The following is a 20,450-nucleotide window of genomic DNA, read 5'->3' as shown; positions in this document are numbered from 1 at the left end:
CTAGATGAGCTTTAAGGTTGCTTCCAACCCGAACAGTTCTGATTCTGTCTGAGCAGCTGTAGGTTACTGCCTACCCAGCTCTGCAAGCAGAAGGCATCATAGGAGCTTTTCCTTATCTGCTCAAGTCTAAGTGAGATGTTGGCTCATACTCACCTGGGCTAATGTGGCTGTGCCTTATGTGGATTAGCGAGGTCTTGCCCATGATCCTTCTGGCCTGAAATGGGTTGAGGGGTAGCCTTTTTTTTTTTTTCAGTCAGCACAGCTGTTAGCAAAATACCTATTTACTGTTTGAGATGAAGATATGTTTAGATGAGTTGTTGATTCCACAGAAACTGTATCCCACACATTCTTGAGGAAGACTATTTCACTTCAGGAAAAAAACCCTCGTTTTGAAAAGCTATCTCATTTTTCTTAATGCTTATTATTCTATAGACCAGTATTCAAAGGCATGAATGTGTTTGGGCTTGCCCATGTGAGCAGTCATGCATGCGTGAATAGTTGGAACTATTAGTATGCATAAGGTTATTCCATATCATCTGTACAATTTACTGCCAAATGTAATTCTCAAGAAGGTAAAACTATGCTTTTCATCTTGTTTTACATCTCATCTTGGTATTCATTATTTCTTACTCTCGCAAACTTAGATTTAGGAAAACATATTATTCTTTAACTATTCTAATGTGTAAAATTAGAATGAAATTATTTATGATGGTTGTCCCCTGCAGTCTTTACTCAGGGTTTTAGAAGGACTTCCACAGATTTTAATGCGTGTGAGGAACTTCAGCAGGCTTTTTTCTTCACCAGCTTAACATTTTCCTCTTATCTTGCTATATTTCTTGTGGCAGAGTTACACAATGTCTCACCATGATGGGAACTATATAAATAGGGATAATAATCAATTACTTTAAAAGAGTTTGTCGGTACACCATATGGATGTTTATTATTGCTTGTATATAATAACATTAAAATCTGGTAGCACAGCATAATATGAAAACACTGGGGTGGAAAAAACTTAGTAGTGGGGTTTTAGAATGGTTTATTTGTGTCAAACTGGCAGGAAAGAGATACTTCGTTAATTACCATGGCTATTTTATTTTCTTTTTCTCCTGTGGTTTATTTATATTCCTTTTGTTTCACACACTTTTCAAACCAGTTGTTACTGTTATCGTGAGTAGTTGACTCAAAAGTCAACTAAGGCCATCTGTTCTTTGAAAATGTGATTTGAAGTGTAAAAGAGGATGTTATTGTCTCAAACCACTGTCATCTTCATTTGATGCAATAAAATTTAGGGATATAATTTGTTGTTGTTATGATTGCTTGTTTTCGATTTGTATTATACTTTGTTTATAAAACTCATTGTTGCACTTAACCATCAGTTGGAGGTTAATACTTGTTTTAGTGTACGTTTCAATGAAAACCTAAAAATTTCCCACCTTCCTCTTACTCAGTGAACTAATTGACTACCTAGGTTAACGTAGAAATGCCTATGCCTGCATGTGCTTTGCTTTTCAGATTTTTTTTGTTGCTTGCCTTTTTCTTTTCTTTTTTTCTTTTCTTTTATGTTGCGAAGTTTTATACATCTATTTTCTCACCTACCGTATCCTAGGGGGCTTGGAGTACCAATAATACAGTCAGCCCACCTTCCTGGTCCCCAGACATTTCAGAAGGTCGGGACATTTTTAAATCCAGACAGCTTCCTGGCAGTGCCATTTGGAGCATCAAAGTGGTAAATAATCTGAATTTATTTTCATATCCATTGCTATCTTTCTGCTGTAGAGACTAGTGATGAAATTCTGTATCTCACAACTGAATTAATCTTCCATTCTATTACTGTTTAAGGCCTTTAAAAGTTATTGAAACTCTGGAGCTTTCAGGCTAAAAAAATTTATGCTTTCCAGAGTGTACAGTATGATGGCATTGCCCTGATGCAAAGAATAGTTTGTATTGCCAATTTTTCATGTGTATTGAGTACTTCACTTTTTGTGGTTGGCTTTGCGTGGCTGTCAAAATAAATTACCTGAGAAGGAAAATGTCCTTAAGACTGGCAGTAAGGTAAGCCAGGCATGGAAAGGAGCAGAGATCTGAAGGGTGGCTGTGGAGAAATCTTGAAGAGTGAATTCAAAGTGACATCATTTTTAGCTTATGGGGGAATAAACAACTTTCCTGCCTGAGCAGATGGACCAAAGCTCATATCCACAGTTATGTTTACCATTAAAAACACCTGAAGAAACTAAGTGGAATTATTTTTAAATAAAGGCAAAAAAGTAAATGATGAAATTCTGACAGATAGCTGTAGCTTCCCAATGATTTATTTTCATCTCACTTTAACTCTCATCCTAATTTTATTTTAGTTTGACATTAGCTTAGCTTTTGCTGCTTTAAGCATTAATTTTCAGCTTAATATTCAGCATTAACATTGATATAAGTATGTGCTTATTCCTGTTACTAGTTGTGTGAAAATAACAATACTGATACCTGGTCTGAAACAGACAAAATAAGACACATGCCATAAGCGTTTGCATCTTAAAAACCTGATGCTTGTATGTCTTGTGTGTCCATATGTATTAACTCCATATATATGTAAGGACAACATTTTTTGTTTCACCTTAGCACATATAAATATTTAAGCCATCAGTAACATCCTTCCTTTCACTTCCTAAAATAACATGGTGTTACATTATCTTGTTCTGTAAGAGTAAGTCAATTTAATTTCTCTTTCCATTAATAGATGGATGTTAATAAAATTTTAACATTGGGATGCTTGGATTTTCCCTTTAATTATGACCATAGACTTCTATATTGTCTTTAAAGCAGGAGTTGGCATATTTGAAAAATACTCTTGCTAATATTGAGCCTCCAGTGCTGCTTTCCATCCAGGGAACTCCTGTCTCTGTCAGTAAAGACTCTTCCTATCCGTTGGCGACACTGTCCCCAGGGAGCTTTGTGGTTCCGTCAACACTGTTTTATTGAGCAAATGTTTTGCCTTCGTATTAAAAGTAGTTTCCAGCAAATGTTTGGATCCAGACACCGTATCTAGAAACTCTGTGGATGGCGTCAGGATGCATTATGAGCCAAGATTATTCACAAATTTGAAATGCGATATATAATGTCATTGCTTATTTTGTAGTAGAAAAAGTGCTTATTTGAGGATACACCATAACTATCACCAGTTACACAGATCAGAGGCTCCGAAAAATGTTGTATACATGTCTAATATACCACCTAGAACTTAGGGACATTGTGAATATGTTCTTTTTCTCTCTGGTAGTGATTAGGGAGGTTTAGGGATCCCCTTTGTGTTTAGTTCATTTTGAAATTTAGAGGAAAAAAAAGATTAATTCGAACTAAGTCACAGTACAAATATCAGCTAATTATTATTTTAAACATACATATGCAATTAACTTGCTTTTCCACAGTTAATTGTAGTTGAACATACTGTGAATACTCCAGAGCACACAACACTGCAACTGTCCATCTGCATCTAAAATAAGGGAAAAAAGAAGCTGTCTAAAAATATGTGTATATTTTGTAAGAAGAACATCATGTTATGGGGAATGTTGGTCTAAGTGTAATTGATATAATTAATGTGAAAAGCTCTCAGTGTATCTAATGAATTAAGAGTTTTGTGGAGCCAGTTCCTGCTTCACTTTGGGAGCAGGATTGAGTTCTAATAAATTCCATTTTTTGCTTGATTATTCATAGCATAAGCAAAGCATCTATGATTGCAATTAATCAAGTGTCCAGACCCTATTCAGAAGTCCCATGACTGAGCTGACTGTTTAAAGTGAAAAGAAAAACTAATCATAAATAGAGGATATTTATTTTGGCTACTTTGCAACTAGGGGGTGGGGGGGAAGCAGCAAACATTTCCATATTTCCAGTTATTCCTGAGAAAAAAAAAAAAAACCAAAAACATTTCTGGTTTTCACTGCTTTCTCACTGGTGATAAAGGTGGTCACATTTATGTCATGTAAGTAGTTAAAGGTATTTCACAATAATCTATGCAGTGACTTAATAACTATGTCCTAGTGTGCTCATATTCACTTGAAATCATAGGGTGGTTTTTTCTTATGTTTTTCCCTAGATGCATTGAACAAGTTTGAATCCCATATAACAAAAGAACTTCAGGTTGCATTTATATTGTTATCTTATATTGAATAGGGCCGTGGATCAGGATTCCCAGGGAAACGGCGGCCACGTGGTGCAGGTCTTTCAGGAAGAGGTGGCAGAGGTAGATCAAAACTGAAAAATGGAGTTGGGACTGTAGTCATTCCAGGGGTAAGAACGTTTACTTTTAAGTCATACTGCAGTCTGTTAATGTAATGTAATTTTCTTCAGCTATAATTCTTGTATTAAAATACTATATAAAACCAAAGAGCAGTAAAAAGCAGAAGTATTTGATAAGACCTGGCTGTTACTAAGTGTTTGTGATGAAGAACTAGAGCACTGTAGCTTAATGGCTCCGAAGCAATTCTACACTGATCTTGCCACTTGAAGGGACAACTGTTGGGATTCCTAGAGTTTTCCTTCTATTTCCTTGAGTGGAAAACATGCTGGCAAAAGGTGTGGAAGGCGTTCTCACTAGAAGAACACAAAAGGGGAGAGCAAGACTTGCACATAAGAATGTAACAGCAGCCATAGCATGATCAAAGGTTCTCTGACCCAGGGGACCAAAGTGAGCACTGGGGGAAGAATGCAGAAACAGAAGGAGCATAGAGAAGGAGACACTTCAGGAGTCTGTGGCGTGGGGACTTGCTGAATGGGAGGTGGTATCTTTGTCTTGAGCAGCCTGTGTTGGAGCTTTCATAAATTTGTCTGTTCACTTTTAAAAATTTTCGGAAACCGTGTTAACCTCTTTTAGTTCTACAGCTCATCACCCTGTTGCTTTGAATTGCTGCCTGCTTGTTTCATTGCCTGTGCTCTTAGAGAAGAGGCAGTGGAGACTCGTTTTCTGTTCTCCTCCTCCATCCATATCACTCAGTTTCTATAGATACCCATCATTTCTCCTCCTTTTCCTTCCACTCTTTCCTTGCTAGTCTGGAGAATCCCAGTACAAGTTTTTCCTTGTATGGCAGGTTGTCCATCTTTTTGATCATCCCTATCAGCTGTTTTGTCACATTCTTTTTTTGTTTTCTTTGAGAACTTTCCTCTGCCATTTTATAGCCAGCACTCAGCTTTATGAAGTTCTTCTGCAGCTCTTCACAGTTGTCTTTTGGTTTTTACTACTCTGAATATCTTAATACTATTAGCAAGTTTTGTCACTTCGCTCCTTGCTTGATTTTTCAGATTGTACAGGAGTCTGTTGAACACCACAGCCTGTTAGCAGACATTCCCTCTATCAGATTTCCACTAGCGCTGTTCTCCCACATAGAAAATCAGTAACTTATTCCCACTCTTTATTTTGTGTCTCGTATCAATGCAGAGACCATGCTCCTAATTCTATGTCAGTTTACCTTTTTTCAAGTAGCATTGGTGAAGGACTTCGCCAGAAGAAGTTGGTGACGAAGTTATGTCAGTTAAGTTTCCCCTTCCCCAGGCTTGCTGACTCCTTCAGTGAGCCCTGATAGCTCATGATTCACCATAATTAAAGCTTCCTTGTTTCTTTAACAAAAGATTACATCTATGTGGCTGCAAGTTCTGTCTTGTGATCAGTTGTCAGATATTCTCTAGGACAGTACACAGCTTCCCTCCAGAAACCTTTGAGAAAGGTTTTGCTGTCTCCCATACGGTGCTGAAGTGATTCTGAGCAAGTCATTGCTCACTTCGATAGTTAAACTATTTCATACTTGAAGCCCTTTTAAAACTCTTAAATCTTACACAAGTCTTGGTTTGCTCTTAGTAAGAAGGAGGATTTTGGTATGAAAAACTGTTGGAAATCTGGTGTGCAAAAAATTCATAGGTTTTTTCCTCCTGTGGACTTGTCGTCTTTGAACATTCTGTTTAAAGTTTGGTTATCAGTCAGTCCTGCAGATTCTGAAAGGCATCCTGTTCCTCATGTTCAGAAAAGGACATACTTGTTTTTATGTCTTTATGAAATAATTCCTCAGCCTCTCTTTGTAGCTGCTTTTTTGTGTTCTTACACAATCTGTTTGAGTTTCTACAGCATTGTGCTACTTTTTGCTTCCTGTATAATAATTTCTTGGAATACTCTGATATTTATGATCTTGGAAAGGAGCAAATGCCTCTGTCATTGTTCCCTTTTAAAGCGTTGCATGGTCAAGATTCATAAGCACATAGGTAATTTTAAACATATAGGATTAATTCCACTCAGTCTAGTCTTAGGTACCTTAATGAATTGGAGGCATTCACATCATTATTTTGATGTTACAAAGCGCAAATTTGTGCTTCAAGAGAAGCTGAGTTTTCTAGAACAAGTTCTTAGATTTTTTTGTAACTGAACAAAAGGATACTTAGTTAAGTAAATTGCTATAAAAACAAAATGGACATACGCTCCATGATTTCCAGTAGAAATTTGAACCTTTGACTTGTCAAGTAAATGGCAACTTCAGAGTTCTAGAGCAGAGATGTGGCTCTTCCATTTCCGTTTTAAAGTGGAGTGGGGTAATGTGTGAAGGTGAATAAACGAGAGGAAGAGAATGTGTCTGTAAAACTGAAACAGTGATGATGCTTGTACTGATGTGAAAATGTGAATTAATATAGTAGTTTCTGATGATTGTAGGTTTTTTATGAAAGTTCGTACTGTATGAATAAATACCTGCAAAGCTTGTATTCTGTGCTACTACTAAAAAAGTAACGTATTTAGAGAATGTTTCATCTTGTCTCCTGTCTCAGAATATGTGGTGTGCTTGTTGCTCATGTTCTGTGGTTTTTTAACAGGTCACAACTATGGATATTTCATCTAACAAAGATGAGGAAGAAAACTCGATGCATAATACAGTCGTCCTCTTCTCTAACAGTGACAAGTTCACTCTCCATCAGGTTAGGATAATAGTTACTATGTTTTCATTTTGTTTCTCTGCTTTTAATTAGAAAAAAGTAAATGAATGTCCTTGTTAGTAGTTTAAATTATCCAGCAAGCTAGTTGGATTTTATAGTGTTTCCAGAATTTAGTGTCTGGCATGTGTTGAAAATCAGCTCTTCTCTCTCATTTCAGGATATGTGTGTGGTTTGTGGGAGTTTTGGCCAAGGTGCTGAGGGCAGGTTGCTTGCCTGTTCTCAGTGTGGTCAGTGTTACCATCCATACTGTGTCAGTATTAAGGTGAGTTACATAAAAAATTTCTTGCTTATACTCTTTTCATATTGTACTTTAATAGCACTGTGGTGCCTTTGGTTTTGTGGTAATTAAGGAAGTCATTAACTTGTTAGATATTCATCAGCTAATGTGACCATTATTTATATGCGACTTGTGAAAGACTTTAATTAAATGTCATTTTATAGTATGCATTGCCTCAAGAGAAATTAACCTTTTTGTAATTTTGCAACCATAAATAGCACTGATTATCCAGCAGTTGGTTAAAATAACAGTTTGAGATATAAGCTTAAAACCTAAATACAAGCAGAATTAAAAACAAGGGAAAAAATTACACTGCATCTTCATTTACTAGGGGCATAAGGTTTAGTTGATTCAATTTGTCTGTTGGCTGTCAGAATTGACAGCAGTTGGAGTGGTTAATTAATACATTTTGCATTCATTAGCCTAGGAGAGAATGTGTGAAAATTAAATTTGAATGGTATGAGATGACTTAGCAAGCACATAATAAGCTATTTATTGCAATATATACAGTATACACTCTTTATTATTTTTATTATATGAGCACATCTATGCAAAAGATGGCTTTACTGCATAGTTAAAAAAAGCAGCCTTGCATTCTCCTTCAACCCTTCAGGACCAGCTACTCCCATAAGGAGTAAATTGTCCTACACATAGAGCCAATGCAGTATATATTCTCTACTATGCTAGTTTATCCAAAGAAATTATCTTCTGGAACAGTATCAGATGTCATTAATTACAGTTTCTTTCTCTTTAATCCATTCCCATTTATTGAAGCTTCAGGAAGTCTAATTAGCAATTGCTAAACAGCTACTTGTGGTGTGGATAGTGTGTGCAGAAGAGCATCCTGTGCTCCACTAGCCAAACCTTAATTTATACAACGATCACACTTCATAGAGCAGTTTTCAAATAATTTTCACCTTGCCATTTGCAGATTACTAAAGTGGTGCTTAGCAAAGGTTGGAGGTGCCTGGAGTGCACGGTGTGTGAAGCCTGTGGGAAAGCAACAGATCCAGGAAGACTGCTTCTCTGTGATGACTGCGACATCAGCTACCACACGTACTGCTTAGATCCACCCCTGCAGACAGTTCCAAAGGGCGGCTGGAAGTGCAAATGGTGTGTTTGGCTCTGGGGTCAGAAATACTGACTACTGGCCTCTTTTGTTTCCTTTTGTCACTTTGTATTTGCAATGTCAATTAACTGTAATAATGTTTTAATTGTATTTAAGTCAGGTGTATTAAACAAAGCAAACAAAATACTTTTGAATTGTTTCATTCAGTTATCAATTTAAGAGAGAAACTCTTGATCTCTTAATACTGTGTCTTCACAGTAAAACCCAACTAAGTAGAGGTGGACAAAACTTTTCTTTTGAAACTCTTAGGCAAAAGTAAAATATCCAGTTTCCGTTCATTGGAACATTCATTCCAGTGCTTAGTTGGAAAAATGAATAGGTGTTTCACCAAATTTTTCTCAAAATAAAACCCTGTGAAAACCATTTGTTTTACTTGGGTGGAATACAGATGTCTCATATGGTTAAGTCTCCATATATCAAAGTGAATGGCAACTGGAAGCAGGAACTCCTTTGACCTGTTGAGCTGTTACAAACACCCATCTACCTGGTTCTGCAGATTGAAGGGAATTCTGACTGAGGAACATTCTTTAAAAGTGTAAAAAATGTTGGTAATGTTCAGAATCTAAAAAAATACCATTCTCATTCAATTCAAATAGTTTGACCTGAAATAAATCCCCCTTCGCCAGTGGTTCGTTAGCTAAAACTTAATCACTCACCCAGTTCTAAGTAGAAGGGTTTTAAAGCCACAAAATAATCTTCCTATGATCTGAAAGTAATAGATCATTTTGTCTGTTCTGCAGGTGTGTTTGGTGCAGACACTGTGGAGCAACTTCACCAGGTTTAAGATGTGAATGGCAAAATAATTACACACAGTGTGCTCCCTGTGCAAGTTTGTCTACCTGCCCAATCTGCTATCGCACTTACAGGGATGAAGAGCTTATAATTCAGTGTAGACAATGTGATCGGTAAGGATTTCTAATGTTGTACAGGTTTTTCCTGTTTAAAGCTTATTTTAATTTTTTTCCCCTAATGTTAAAAGTGTAAAAATGAACGGAATGGTCTTGTGGTAAAGACCGCTGGATTGAGTCTCAGAAGTCTCGTAGTAGTTCATTCCAAGTTGTACCACAGACTTAACTATATGACTCTGGGTGAATTAATTAATCACTCTGTGTCTCATCTTCCCCTTCTGTAAAGTTAAAACTAATTTACCTCACAGTATTACTGTTGTGAGACTAAATCTAGATTACATTGTATCAAGTAAGTAGTTAAAATGATTGCAATATAGGGAGAAAATTACGATACTAAAACGTATTTGCTTCCCGGATGTTGTTTTATGAATAGTTCCTTCCTGTGAAGGGAAATAGATAATCTGGTACTGTATATACAGTATTTAACACACACCACAGTAGTAGTACAGAATAGTACAGAATAGTAGTACAGAATACTGTATATGGGTAACCCAATGCATTATTTTTCTCCAAAGAGAATTTAAACTAAACTAATATTTCACATTTAGTTGGACCATATACTGATATTTTGGTCTCCTAAAACACCACATATTTCCTTTAAATTGTGTTTTTTCCCCCACTTAATTTCTAGATGGATGCATGCAATCTGTCAGAACTTAAACACAGAGGAGGAAGTGGAAAACATAGCTGATATGGGTTTTGACTGTACCATTTGTAGGCCATACATACCACCAACAAACGGTAAGAAGACAATGGAAACCAATGGCAGGATTGCACACTGCAATAAATAGGTTTGGGAATGTGTTACGATTCTTTGCTCTGGTGGAGATTTGGCTTGTGGTAGAAGTAAGATTTTTCATGTTTATTTTAAGGGCGCCTCTGGAAGTGTCCTCAGCTCTTGCGCACCCTCTAGTGATTGGCTGCAAGGCCAAAGAAAACCTAGCGGGGGATTCTGGGTAGATGTATTGAAGATAATTTGGGTAAACAACTAAAAGTGTTTGGTTCTGAAAGGGTAAAAGGCATCTCATTTTGTCAAGTGGAAGAAAGCCCAGTTCTCTAAAGAATCTGAAAATCAGTTCTAAGCAGAAAAACCTGTATTTTGATATTTGGAGGCTGTCTGAATCAGCAGTAGCTATAACAACAGTCCATACAAACGTTTTTCCCCTCCTTCTTCACATTTTATTAATGCCACTCACTCAGCTCTGCCAGTATTTAAGACCAGTACTTCCCTCCATAGGTGCAATCTTTAAAAGAATTCACCATAATTTCCTCCTCAGGAGTTGCCACTTTCTTGTTAATTAAAATGTATAGTTCTTTCTGATGAACTTCGTTCTTCTGTGTACGTGCTATCAGTGAATATATATATAAACACCACCCTCCTTGTTAGTCTGCGTTACAGTTCTGAAGCAGTGGTACTTCAGGAGCTGAGGTTGCTTCAGTTTTTAAGCACAGATATGGCATCTGGTTTTTTGGGTACTGGTTACTGTTACTGTGAGCGGCCTATCAACACTTTGGTTGGTCTACTACATGATTTATGGGTTTGCTACAAGGGTGGTATCCCAGGTCTGTTTTCTCTGCATGTCAGCTTATGGGATTTTCTGCTTCAGACTTTAACTGAGCATTGACACCTATACCCATTTTTAGCGTAATAGCATGTTAGTGTTCACGTTAACGCTTTACTGGGGTCTCATGAGAGTATGGTAGGAGGAAGGTACAAGAACTAAGTAAATATTTCAAGAAATACTCGTATCCACCAAGAAGATGCCAGTAAGATTGGCTTTCCTGATCAAGATTGAAGATACCATGAGGCATGTGTTCAAGAGGTTTGCCAAGAAAAGTTCCATAGAGTATCTAATGTCCATTTACACTGGCTCGTTGTCATACCAGCATGGCAGTAACTGTAACTTCCTAACGTGACCTTGGAGTTTATATGCTCCCTTGTCAACTACACATGGTTGTGGAACACTTCCAACTGTCCCACTTTTATCACTATTAGAAGAATGACTTATGTATTTCTACAAGTCACTTCATTCCTGAGATCTGCTTTCACAAATTCAAAACGAGGCTTTGTAAGTGGGAAAAAGAGACTTGCAGATATAACACAGATTTCTGTTTATTTTGATAATAAGCTCTGAACACTTAAAAAGGTCCAAATAAGAAATACTCCCTCTTTCTTTCTCTTTCAAGCTGGCAGAGCTACCTTTTAGAGATAATTAAAGCTCATAGTATGTGAGATGGAAAAACTTCACAAGATGATATCAGAGATGTTTCACTTCCAGGCATAACTGGTCCCTGAGTTAGTCCTTCCTGTGTTGCTTAGGGTCTTCTGAAGAATAGGAACCAGTCCCTCAAGACCTGTTTAGGGATCTCCCAAGCTTTCTTTGCAGGGTTTTTGGGTTTTTTTTCCACACTTTTTTTTTATAAGACAAGTTTCTCTGCTTATTCTTTCATGTTTTGACTCAGTATATATAATACCTCTTTAACACATATACATTTGCACAGTTGCATGTTTGAATATGTCATTTGGTGCATGTTCATCAAAATACTTGCATGTACTTTTATGTGAAATATTTCAGTCTTTTCATTAATTCTTCTACAACTCCTTTGAAAATTTTCTGTATTTTTTGTTTCTGAGAACAATCAGCACTTGATGAACTTAGAGAAACTAAACAAATGCTAGTTAACAGTAGGAAACTTTTAAAATATACCATGTTGTGGGATTCTTACTGGGAGGGTTCTTGCTCTTTCCATTTGATACATCACAGATGTGTTTCAAGTATTACAAGCGTTTTAACTGCTTTATTTCTAGAAGAAGCAAGAGCCCCTTAACCTAGTAAGTTACCAAAACATTGCAGGTGTACTGTTGGTAAAGAGTAAATGTTTCTAGCATGTAGGTATTGAGAAAGAGCTTCCATTTTTCTTGCTTCAGAAAATGGAAATTTTTACATTTATAAGAGCTCTATCTCATCATATCTCATAATCTTACAAAGTTATCTTCTTCAGGAAACAGAAATAAAAGATAAATAGTTTCGGGTTTTTTTTCCTTCTTGAATACAGATAAATATCAAAAGTCAGAATGTGGTAAGATCTGCTCCAAAGTAGTATTCCATAAACCTTCATTACTAGATTCTTTTGAAATAATCAGCTCTGATCAGTGTTTCATCAGGTTATTTACTACAGTCTCAAGTTATAACATATGTCCCCCAGCGTATTGGCTGTGCCTGTATAAATTTATTTCTAATTTAGATTGCTTGAGCAGTATTGTGGCTGGGTACTCGCAGCTGCTCAGTGTAGCAGCAGCTTTTTCTCTGTGTTGTAATTCCTGCACATTCAGAAGAGGTGTGTGCATTTCCCATCTACATTCACTCCTAAACAAGCAATTCTCCACCATCTACCCATCACTTCGGTCTTTCTTTTGCCCTTGTATGTCATATGCCACATCTGTGGATTTTATTCCTTCCTTACTTACTCCCATCCTCTCTCCCTCCACATACTCCAACATCCTCCCTTGGTGCTGTTTTGTTTTCTCAGCAGGAGGTAAAAGGACCAGCTCTGCCTGGTTTTCTTTAGTTGCAATTGATCTGGTAACAGTTTCTGGTACCTGCCTGTGTGCCTGCATTCCTCCTGTGGCTCAAGTAAGCATGCCGTCAGAGGCAGTGAGGACTTCATATCACTTACTACTTCAGAGATTCTGAATACTGCTAGTGGTACACATATGGCTGGGACCCTCAGTTGTACAATTTTTGTGAATTAAATTTTTTTTTCATTCTGAAACTTAATTTGATGTACTTTATAAATATAGCTTACAAAAGCAACGTAACGCTATATGTTAAAGAATTTAATTTTTGATTTTGTTTTATTACTTGGCACATTTATTTTGTCAACTCTTATGTTGTTGTAAGTTACGGTATCTGCAAAGAAATCCCTGGGTCATGCATACAGTTATGTAGTCATCGAATAGTGCTCTGTTATTGTAGTGTTTTTACATAAACCATTTTACTCTGTCCTTTACGCTGATTTAATTTTTTCCTAGAATTGTTCTTTTCTATTATAGCTTTACAATTGGCAGTCCCCTTTCTTTTTTGAAACTATGATTCTTCTCATTGTATTGTATTCTGTGCAATTTTTTGTTTAATCTGAAGCTACTGAATTCTGTGCAATATTCAGCATGTTTAAACCCTTTTGCAAATAAGCATAATGATTCTGGTTAAATTTCAGCTTAGTGCCTCAGAAAGCACTCTTTTTTGTTCACCTTTTTTTTTTTCCCCCTTGAACTGTCTTTCTCTAATGGTACTGTGTTTCTCTCTTACTCATTTTATTGATTTTAATCCCTAGTCTGCACTCTAATTAGCTCCTTTTCTGGAAGTCTGTTTGATACTGTCTTCAAACACTGTTTGTTTTGTGAGTTGATCTCTGAAGGCCTCACCTCTGTCACTGTCGGCTTGTTTATTTGACTATTTCAAATCTATTCAGTCTCCAAAGCTAAAATTGTTCACAATCTGACCTGGACCAGAAGAACACTCCCTGTTGTTTGACTTCAAAATCAGGATTTCAAATTCCCATTCACAGCTGTCTTTCTGAATTTTTTGTTTACCTTAGATTCCAATTCAATAATTGCTATCTCTGCCTTAAATCATTGTGTAAATTATAACCAATTAAATGAACAGATGATGTCTTATTCCAGTTTGAGTATTTCTTACAGTCTGCCTTTTTTCTGTTGTTTCAATTCAGTGCTACTGAGTATCTTCCATCCTGCAGCTTGTCACATATTTTTTGTTTCCTTCCAGCTTAGTGCCTCTTTCAGAATCTAATTTCCAGTTCATTTTCTTCCTTGTCTTTTCCTTCCACTCTTGTATATCAGTTTTTCAGTAATTCTCATGGGCTACTTTCATTTAGTCATTGCATGGAATATTGGTTTTCTGTAGATTATATCATATATTTTAGTTACACCTTATATAAAACTTTTAAGGGTTTGTAGTTTTTGAAGACAGACTTTCACTGTCTCTATTTTTGTTTATATCCTTAGAAAACATCCTCTAGATTTCATGCTCATTGTTGTATTTAGCAAAGAATTTAAGTGTTACTTGGAAGTTTTGGGGCTTATCCTAGTCTTGCCCCCTACTCCCATATTGTGTGTGGGATGGTCAGCAGCAGCACACCTATGGTGGTCTGACATGTTGGAGAAGCCCTAAACCTCCCACACATGCTTTGTCTCAGTGGTCTCATCTTGTGCACAGATGCAAAATAAAAACTCCAGATGTTTTCCTGAGTCTTAAATTCACCATAGATAAGATATCTGGGCAAAAATAAGAAAAGTCTATAGATAAGCTTGCCTAGTAGTGCTAACTGTGCCAAACTAACAGGCTTTCTGATCCTACTTCTCAATGTTTGTGAGATAGAAGCTTTTAATTTTCACTTTACTTACTCTGTCTACGTTATCTCTTTAAAGTCACTACTAACATTAAAAGTCTAGTCTGCACATCACAGGTTAGTGAAGCGTGATTACGGTAACTGTAATTAAAGCAGATGGGAAGAGCATTTCTACCCACAGCAACAATAGCGTAGTTTGTAGGACATTTTGATTGATTTTTTTTTCAGTCTCACTCTTGCAGCACTTCCCTGAAGCTGTAGTTTCTTAAATTGAGTTTCTGCTGTTCCATTTATTGATATTCTTATCTTGAATAAGAATTACCCTGTCTAACTTCAACAAGTCATGTATCATCTGTTCTCAGATGTATCACCCATCTCATATGTGTTGTATAAGAAACACAACAGCATAGACACAGCTAGAATCTTGTGTATGAAGCTATCTGAGTGTGCTTGCCCCTCCTTGGGGAAATCAGACAGCAGTCAATAACCAATTCACAAATCCCTCACATTTTTCATGCTTAGGTCAGCAAAACCTGCACGTCATGACTTAATGTAGAGGTTACTTTCCAATCCAGTAGATCCAGTATATTCATTTACCATGGAGTTCAGTGCTGTTCTGGTGCCATTCTTGGCTCTAGGCAGTTAGAGAACTCCAGTTTGTATCAGGTTTTTTCTGAAGTCACGTCTTCTGTGACACCGAAAAGCACTTTATTTTAAAGTTGCTACTAAATGTGGCCAGCAGTATAGATTAGGGAGTTTAATGGAACTGTTTGAAGAAAAATTAATTGATAGTTTCAGTTCAAATCAAGTCACCATTTTTAAAAGTTGAAATTATTTTCCTTATATTTTTCAGTGCCTTCTTTGGACTGTTGTGATTCATCAGGTGGAGCTCAGATTATTTCAAAATCAAAAGAACTAGGTAAAGAATGTAAATGCTTAACTTTTGATCATTTAGCGTACTTTAAGGGTATATTTTTACATGAGACAAAAATCCCTTTTTCTGTGATTTTATAACACACAGCATTAACTATCTTTCAGTTACCGCTGCATGCTTTTCATTTTTTTCCCTCATTCTCTCTTTTTTCCTCTCTTTTGCCTGGCATACCTGCACTGTAATAATTACTTTAAATTATGCTTTGATCCTGCAGACTTAGTTACTTGCTTTAATATTAGCAGTGATGACACAGTGGGTCTGAGTCAAGCATGTACACAAATGTTTACAGGTTCAAGCTGTAGGAGGACACAACTTTTCTGTACCTGTCTGGTTTGTGCTAGCAAGTTATAATCTTGACAAGCCTGGTCAGAAGCCACTTTTCGTAATGATAGGACCCAACAGCTTCCCTCACGTTAGAACATCTTCCATAATGTTGGAATTTTTTTCCATTTGGCACCACACGAATGTAGCTCTGAGAGAAGTTTCTCCCCTCAAATCTTCCATCTAAGAAAGAGGATGTAATTTTATTTATTTATTTTTTTAAGCAAAAAAACACCGTAAGGAAACAGTAATCTGGGAAGAACTGTGTTCAGAACCAGCTGTGTTTTGAGGTGTGAAATATTGCATAAGAAAATATTTCTGGTTAAAGGGAACAAATGTGATGTTTATGTGTTTTCAAAATCTGCGTTATCAAATCAGTATTTAGTTGGCTCCAAAGAGCAGAAGGATCGTTGCAGCCTCTTCATTATTGGGTAATTCCCTGAAAGTTCCCAAACCTCCACTTGCAGGGTGCCAGCACAGGTGACATTGTCTTTCTACATGGTGAATTAAGGAATGCTAGAGTTTATTGATAGACTCAGTTGTCATGTAGCAGCTTGAGGAGCAAGCAGTCTTGCAGGTCTTGGGAGACTTGAGTTCTACCCATGATTTCCAGTTTGATCTTGAGCAGCTGACTTGATATAACTTGTTTTTTGTCTGCCTGTAAAATAGGGCTAAAAACCTGCCTGAGTTATGAAGAGTTCTGGGAGGGTTAAGGTCGTTACTAAGATGAAGGTAAAGTGCTGAGATGAGGGCTTTGGCTGATAAGCGGCAGGGACCCAAAGTACGACTTGAAGTTTTCTGTGAGTGCCAGGGATACAGAAATACCCTGCAAGGCACCAGTTTCCAGTAATCAAATTGTTCTTTTTAGTGAGTCCTTGATCTAAGTTGTTTTGTAGCAATATAATGGATTGTTGCTGGATTTGAAATCAGACTCTAAATTATAAAGCTGTAAGTGTAATGTGTAAGACAGTATCAGATATCTCTGTTTTATTTATATCAATTTCCTCACTCATTAATCAGCTCCATAGATGTGGATTATTAACTCTTAAAAGTGCTATTCCTAAAAATCTAAGATTTGTAAATTAAAGAGTTTTATATTGCTGTTATGATTCATTCAACTTTATAGACCCACCGAAGACATACACCCAGGATGGAGTCTGCTTGACAGAGTCCGGCATGTCTCAGTTACAGAGCCTAACTGTTACAGTACCAAGAAGAAAACGGACGAAACCAAAGCTTAAACTGAAGATTATAAATCAGAACAGTGTGGCTGTGCTTCAGACCCCCCCAGATGCCCAGTCAGAACACTCAAGAGATGGGGAGATGGATGACAGTAGAGGTAGCAGTCTACTTTTGGCATGTCTTGTATCTTGGGGTATTGCAGTACATGTGTGTATTGCGAATGTCCCTGAGAGATGTTATTATACTGATACTTGTATGTTCTGTACAGAATGCCTTATGGTAATTACTTAAACAATAGTCATGGGTCGTTATTGTCCATTTGTTGATCTGTTTATGGGTCATCCATCTCAGAGGAAACTCATCTTTCTACAGCTGGCAACAGTGGAAAAACGAGTTGCCTTTTTCTCCAATCCTTAGGTTACCTGTGCACTCATTGAGTACGATATATTGTGCACTTATTGAGTACAAGTCTATTTTGAGGCTCTCAAATTTAGGGCAAATGCTGTTTCAAAGTCATAACGTTGACTCAGCAAAGCAGCATCTAGATCACTGTTTAAAGCAAAGGGGAAACTGGAGAGAAAAGCTTTTTGAACATGTATTTCTTTTCTCTGAAAGAACTAAGGTGGGCTGACCTATGAGTCCAAGTGGAAAAAGTAATTTTCTTCTATTTCTGTAGAGGAAATGAATATTTGGTTTGTCCTCATCTCCAAAGTAGACTTAAGACATAATTAGAGTTTGGAAGTTTTGGGGGGTGTTCTAATTCAAGTAGGTAATGCTGTATGCAGGGTCCATATGGAACGGTTTCAGATTCCAGGATGGGATATCCATGTACTATGGAGTGAGGGGAAGATTTAACAGTGTTTTTGTGGCCTCCAAGGCTGATGAGAGACAAAGGGATCTGGACTATTGCTTGCCTACCCAAACACCTGCCTGTGCGTGAAGCCCTTGGGAGAACTCCTTCTGCCGCAAAGATCCATGTGTCCCAGGGCCACCAGTACTTGTCTCACCTGCTTCCCCCACAGCTGAGCAAGCACAGCAGCCCCAGCCAGAGGAGACCAAAGGTGGGAGATGAGAGTGGAAAAGCACATAGGAGCAGCCAGCCCTGCTCTTCAAATCCTTGCTTTTCAACACTAGAAACAGCAGCCAGCATGGTAGAATACCATTCTTCTGTCCTCTTTGCCCTGCTCTGGCTGTACATCCTGATAAGTGTTGGTAGAATAGGTGTTAATCTGTGGCCTGGGGAAAGGCTTAAATAAATAGCAGGTGTGAGAGTCATTACATTAGCCATGCAGGTGTCTGTTAGGAGAGGAACAGACGAATATAGGCACCCCACAATCTAAAGTGCTTTCTGTTTATACAACATTGCCTCGTTGTTAATCAGATTAAATTTCATAAGAAGCTTTTTTTAGATACAGAAAGTGTACTTGACATAACTGGGTAGTTTAACCATCAGCGCAGTTTCAGTGTTAACTTGTTGATACAAGTATTGTTTCCATTGTTGGATTAGCGCATTCTTATTGTCTGCTGTTGACTAGAGGTATATTTTTTTATAACAGCTTCCCTTTATTTGTTTATAACCTTTATAACAGTTAACTAGTTATTTTTCTTTCATCTCCTTCAGTACTCACAGGGTTTGGTACATTATCCTAACATTACACTGACTTTTAAACTTCATCTTATACTTTCATATGAGATAAAGCATTATCAACAACCATCAGGTGGGTTGTTGAAAGCAAAAAAAGCATTTAATTGTGGTTTGAAGGCATCACTTCCCTTGTTGTTCTTTTTCAGTGGTTAATCATCTTTACTTTTACAAATGTGCCTGTTTTCTGTATAACTTTGTCTAACTTCATTATCTGCTTGTTGGCTTTCATAGGTATCCCTTTTCCACTATGTAAGAAGATATATAAATGTAATAGCAGAGTATGAAAGAGAGAGCCAAAGCTTCCAGCGATTTTAATTTCAGTTCTGATCACCTTTTGTTGCCTTTTTTAGAGTCAGAGCACGTTCATATATGTGACGGTAACAGCACAGCATGTGCATGGTAGACTGGCAGGATTTTCTGGAAGCTCTGTATGTGCTCTGTAGAGTGGATCAGTGCCTGTTCTCAGAATGACTGAAATTTTTGTATGAGCATCAAGATGAATGAAGCTGTGCCACACTTTTGGTTAGAGCAACATAATGTAGTAATTCCAGGTGAACAGAAGTAACTGGTACTTAGTCTCTGAAGTTCCAGGTGGAAAAAAGAGGCTGTATCTAACAAAACTGATCTTGTGGTAATTTTGTTACCATCTCCTCTGTAGGCTTTTTTGTCAGGTAGGGCATTTCATCAGGTGTTCAACATTTTGAAGTCCACTTGAAAACTCAGTTTGCTTTGGCAACTTCAGCTTTGGTAGACTTAATGTAGCTCTTCTGGTACTATTTGTAGAGTTATTCTTTGTAAGTAAATTTGAAGGACTACTGTAGGGTTGAGCATCAGTATACTGCTTTGTGTAGCAGGACACGTTAGCACTGAAGCAGGTTTCTCTTCTCCCAGAAGTGGACATGTTGCAAAGAGGGCTCACCCGTGCTCTTAAGGGGAAGGGGGAATTGGCTGTGGTGGTCAGTGGGGACTGCCTTTGCCAAACCTTCAGCTTTGCTGGTAGAACTCAGGAAAGTCTTCATCGATGGGAAAGTCTGGTCTGTGCCCCTGCCTGTGGAAGAGCAAGGTTTTTAATTCTAGCAGAGCAGAAGTTGGAGGAAATAGTCCAGCTCTGTCTAACGCAATTTCTCTCTCTTTACAACTGTATGTGGGTTAGTCCATGTAGAATTATACACCTAAATCCAAAGCAGGGAATTGTAATTCCAATATCTTAACACAAGAGTATATTTAACATTTCAAGAAGATGAAAGGTCATTATTGTATTGACATTTTGGGGATCTCAGAAACAGAATTAACTCCCTCTGTCTTCAACACCAAAGGCTTTTTAATGCCATCATACTTTACATCTGTTTCTACCCTGCTTTCCCACAGAATATAAACTCTAACTCAAAATTACAGTCTTCATCTTCAAGGCTGAGTAGTTGCTTTGGGCTGAATTTTCTATTATGTAAGTCAAGTTCCTCTTCATAGATAAGTCTCCTTTCAGTCAGTCACATGGCTTCAAGTCAAGAACCCTCTAAACTAAAAGTCATTAAACATTACCTTCCAAGTGCAGGCTGCAGTCAAGTCTGTCTTCTCAATAAAAAACAACAAACCCTGCCAAATCAAACTTAAGAGGACAGCAAAAATTAAGTGTATCTTGCATGGTAAATTGTATCCATACATGTTCCTTGGTGTATGGCTAGAAATTGCTCAGACACTTAGAAGATGCGATAGCACAGACTTCTGGA

The 20,450-nt window shown here is 37.4% G+C and overlaps 1 protein-coding gene across 1 annotated transcript in view; it reads left to right on the top strand.

The window, feature by feature from the left end:
- KMT2C (lysine methyltransferase 2C) overlaps nucleotides 1-20,450 on the top strand; it is a 197,057-nt gene that overhangs the window by 121,863 nt on the left and 54,744 nt on the right. The window contains 9 exon segments of the mRNA XM_030478642.1: nucleotides 1,607-1,726; nucleotides 4,162-4,278; nucleotides 6,838-6,939; nucleotides 7,115-7,219; nucleotides 8,166-8,347; nucleotides 9,104-9,268; nucleotides 9,903-10,012; nucleotides 15,495-15,560; nucleotides 17,023-17,235. Of these exon segments, the coding sequence (XP_030334502.1) occupies nucleotides 1,607-1,726; nucleotides 4,162-4,278; nucleotides 6,838-6,939; nucleotides 7,115-7,219; nucleotides 8,166-8,347; nucleotides 9,104-9,268; nucleotides 9,903-10,012; nucleotides 15,495-15,560; nucleotides 17,023-17,235 (1,180 nt within the window).

This window comes from Strigops habroptila, chromosome 1 (genome assembly GCF_004027225.2).
Source record: "Strigops habroptila isolate Jane chromosome 1, bStrHab1.2.pri, whole genome shotgun sequence".
Lineage (NCBI taxonomy): Eukaryota > Metazoa > Chordata > Aves > Psittaciformes > Psittacidae > Strigops > Strigops habroptila.
Note: the sequence above shows the minus strand (reverse complement) of the source record. Positions and strands in the feature narration are given on the sequence as shown.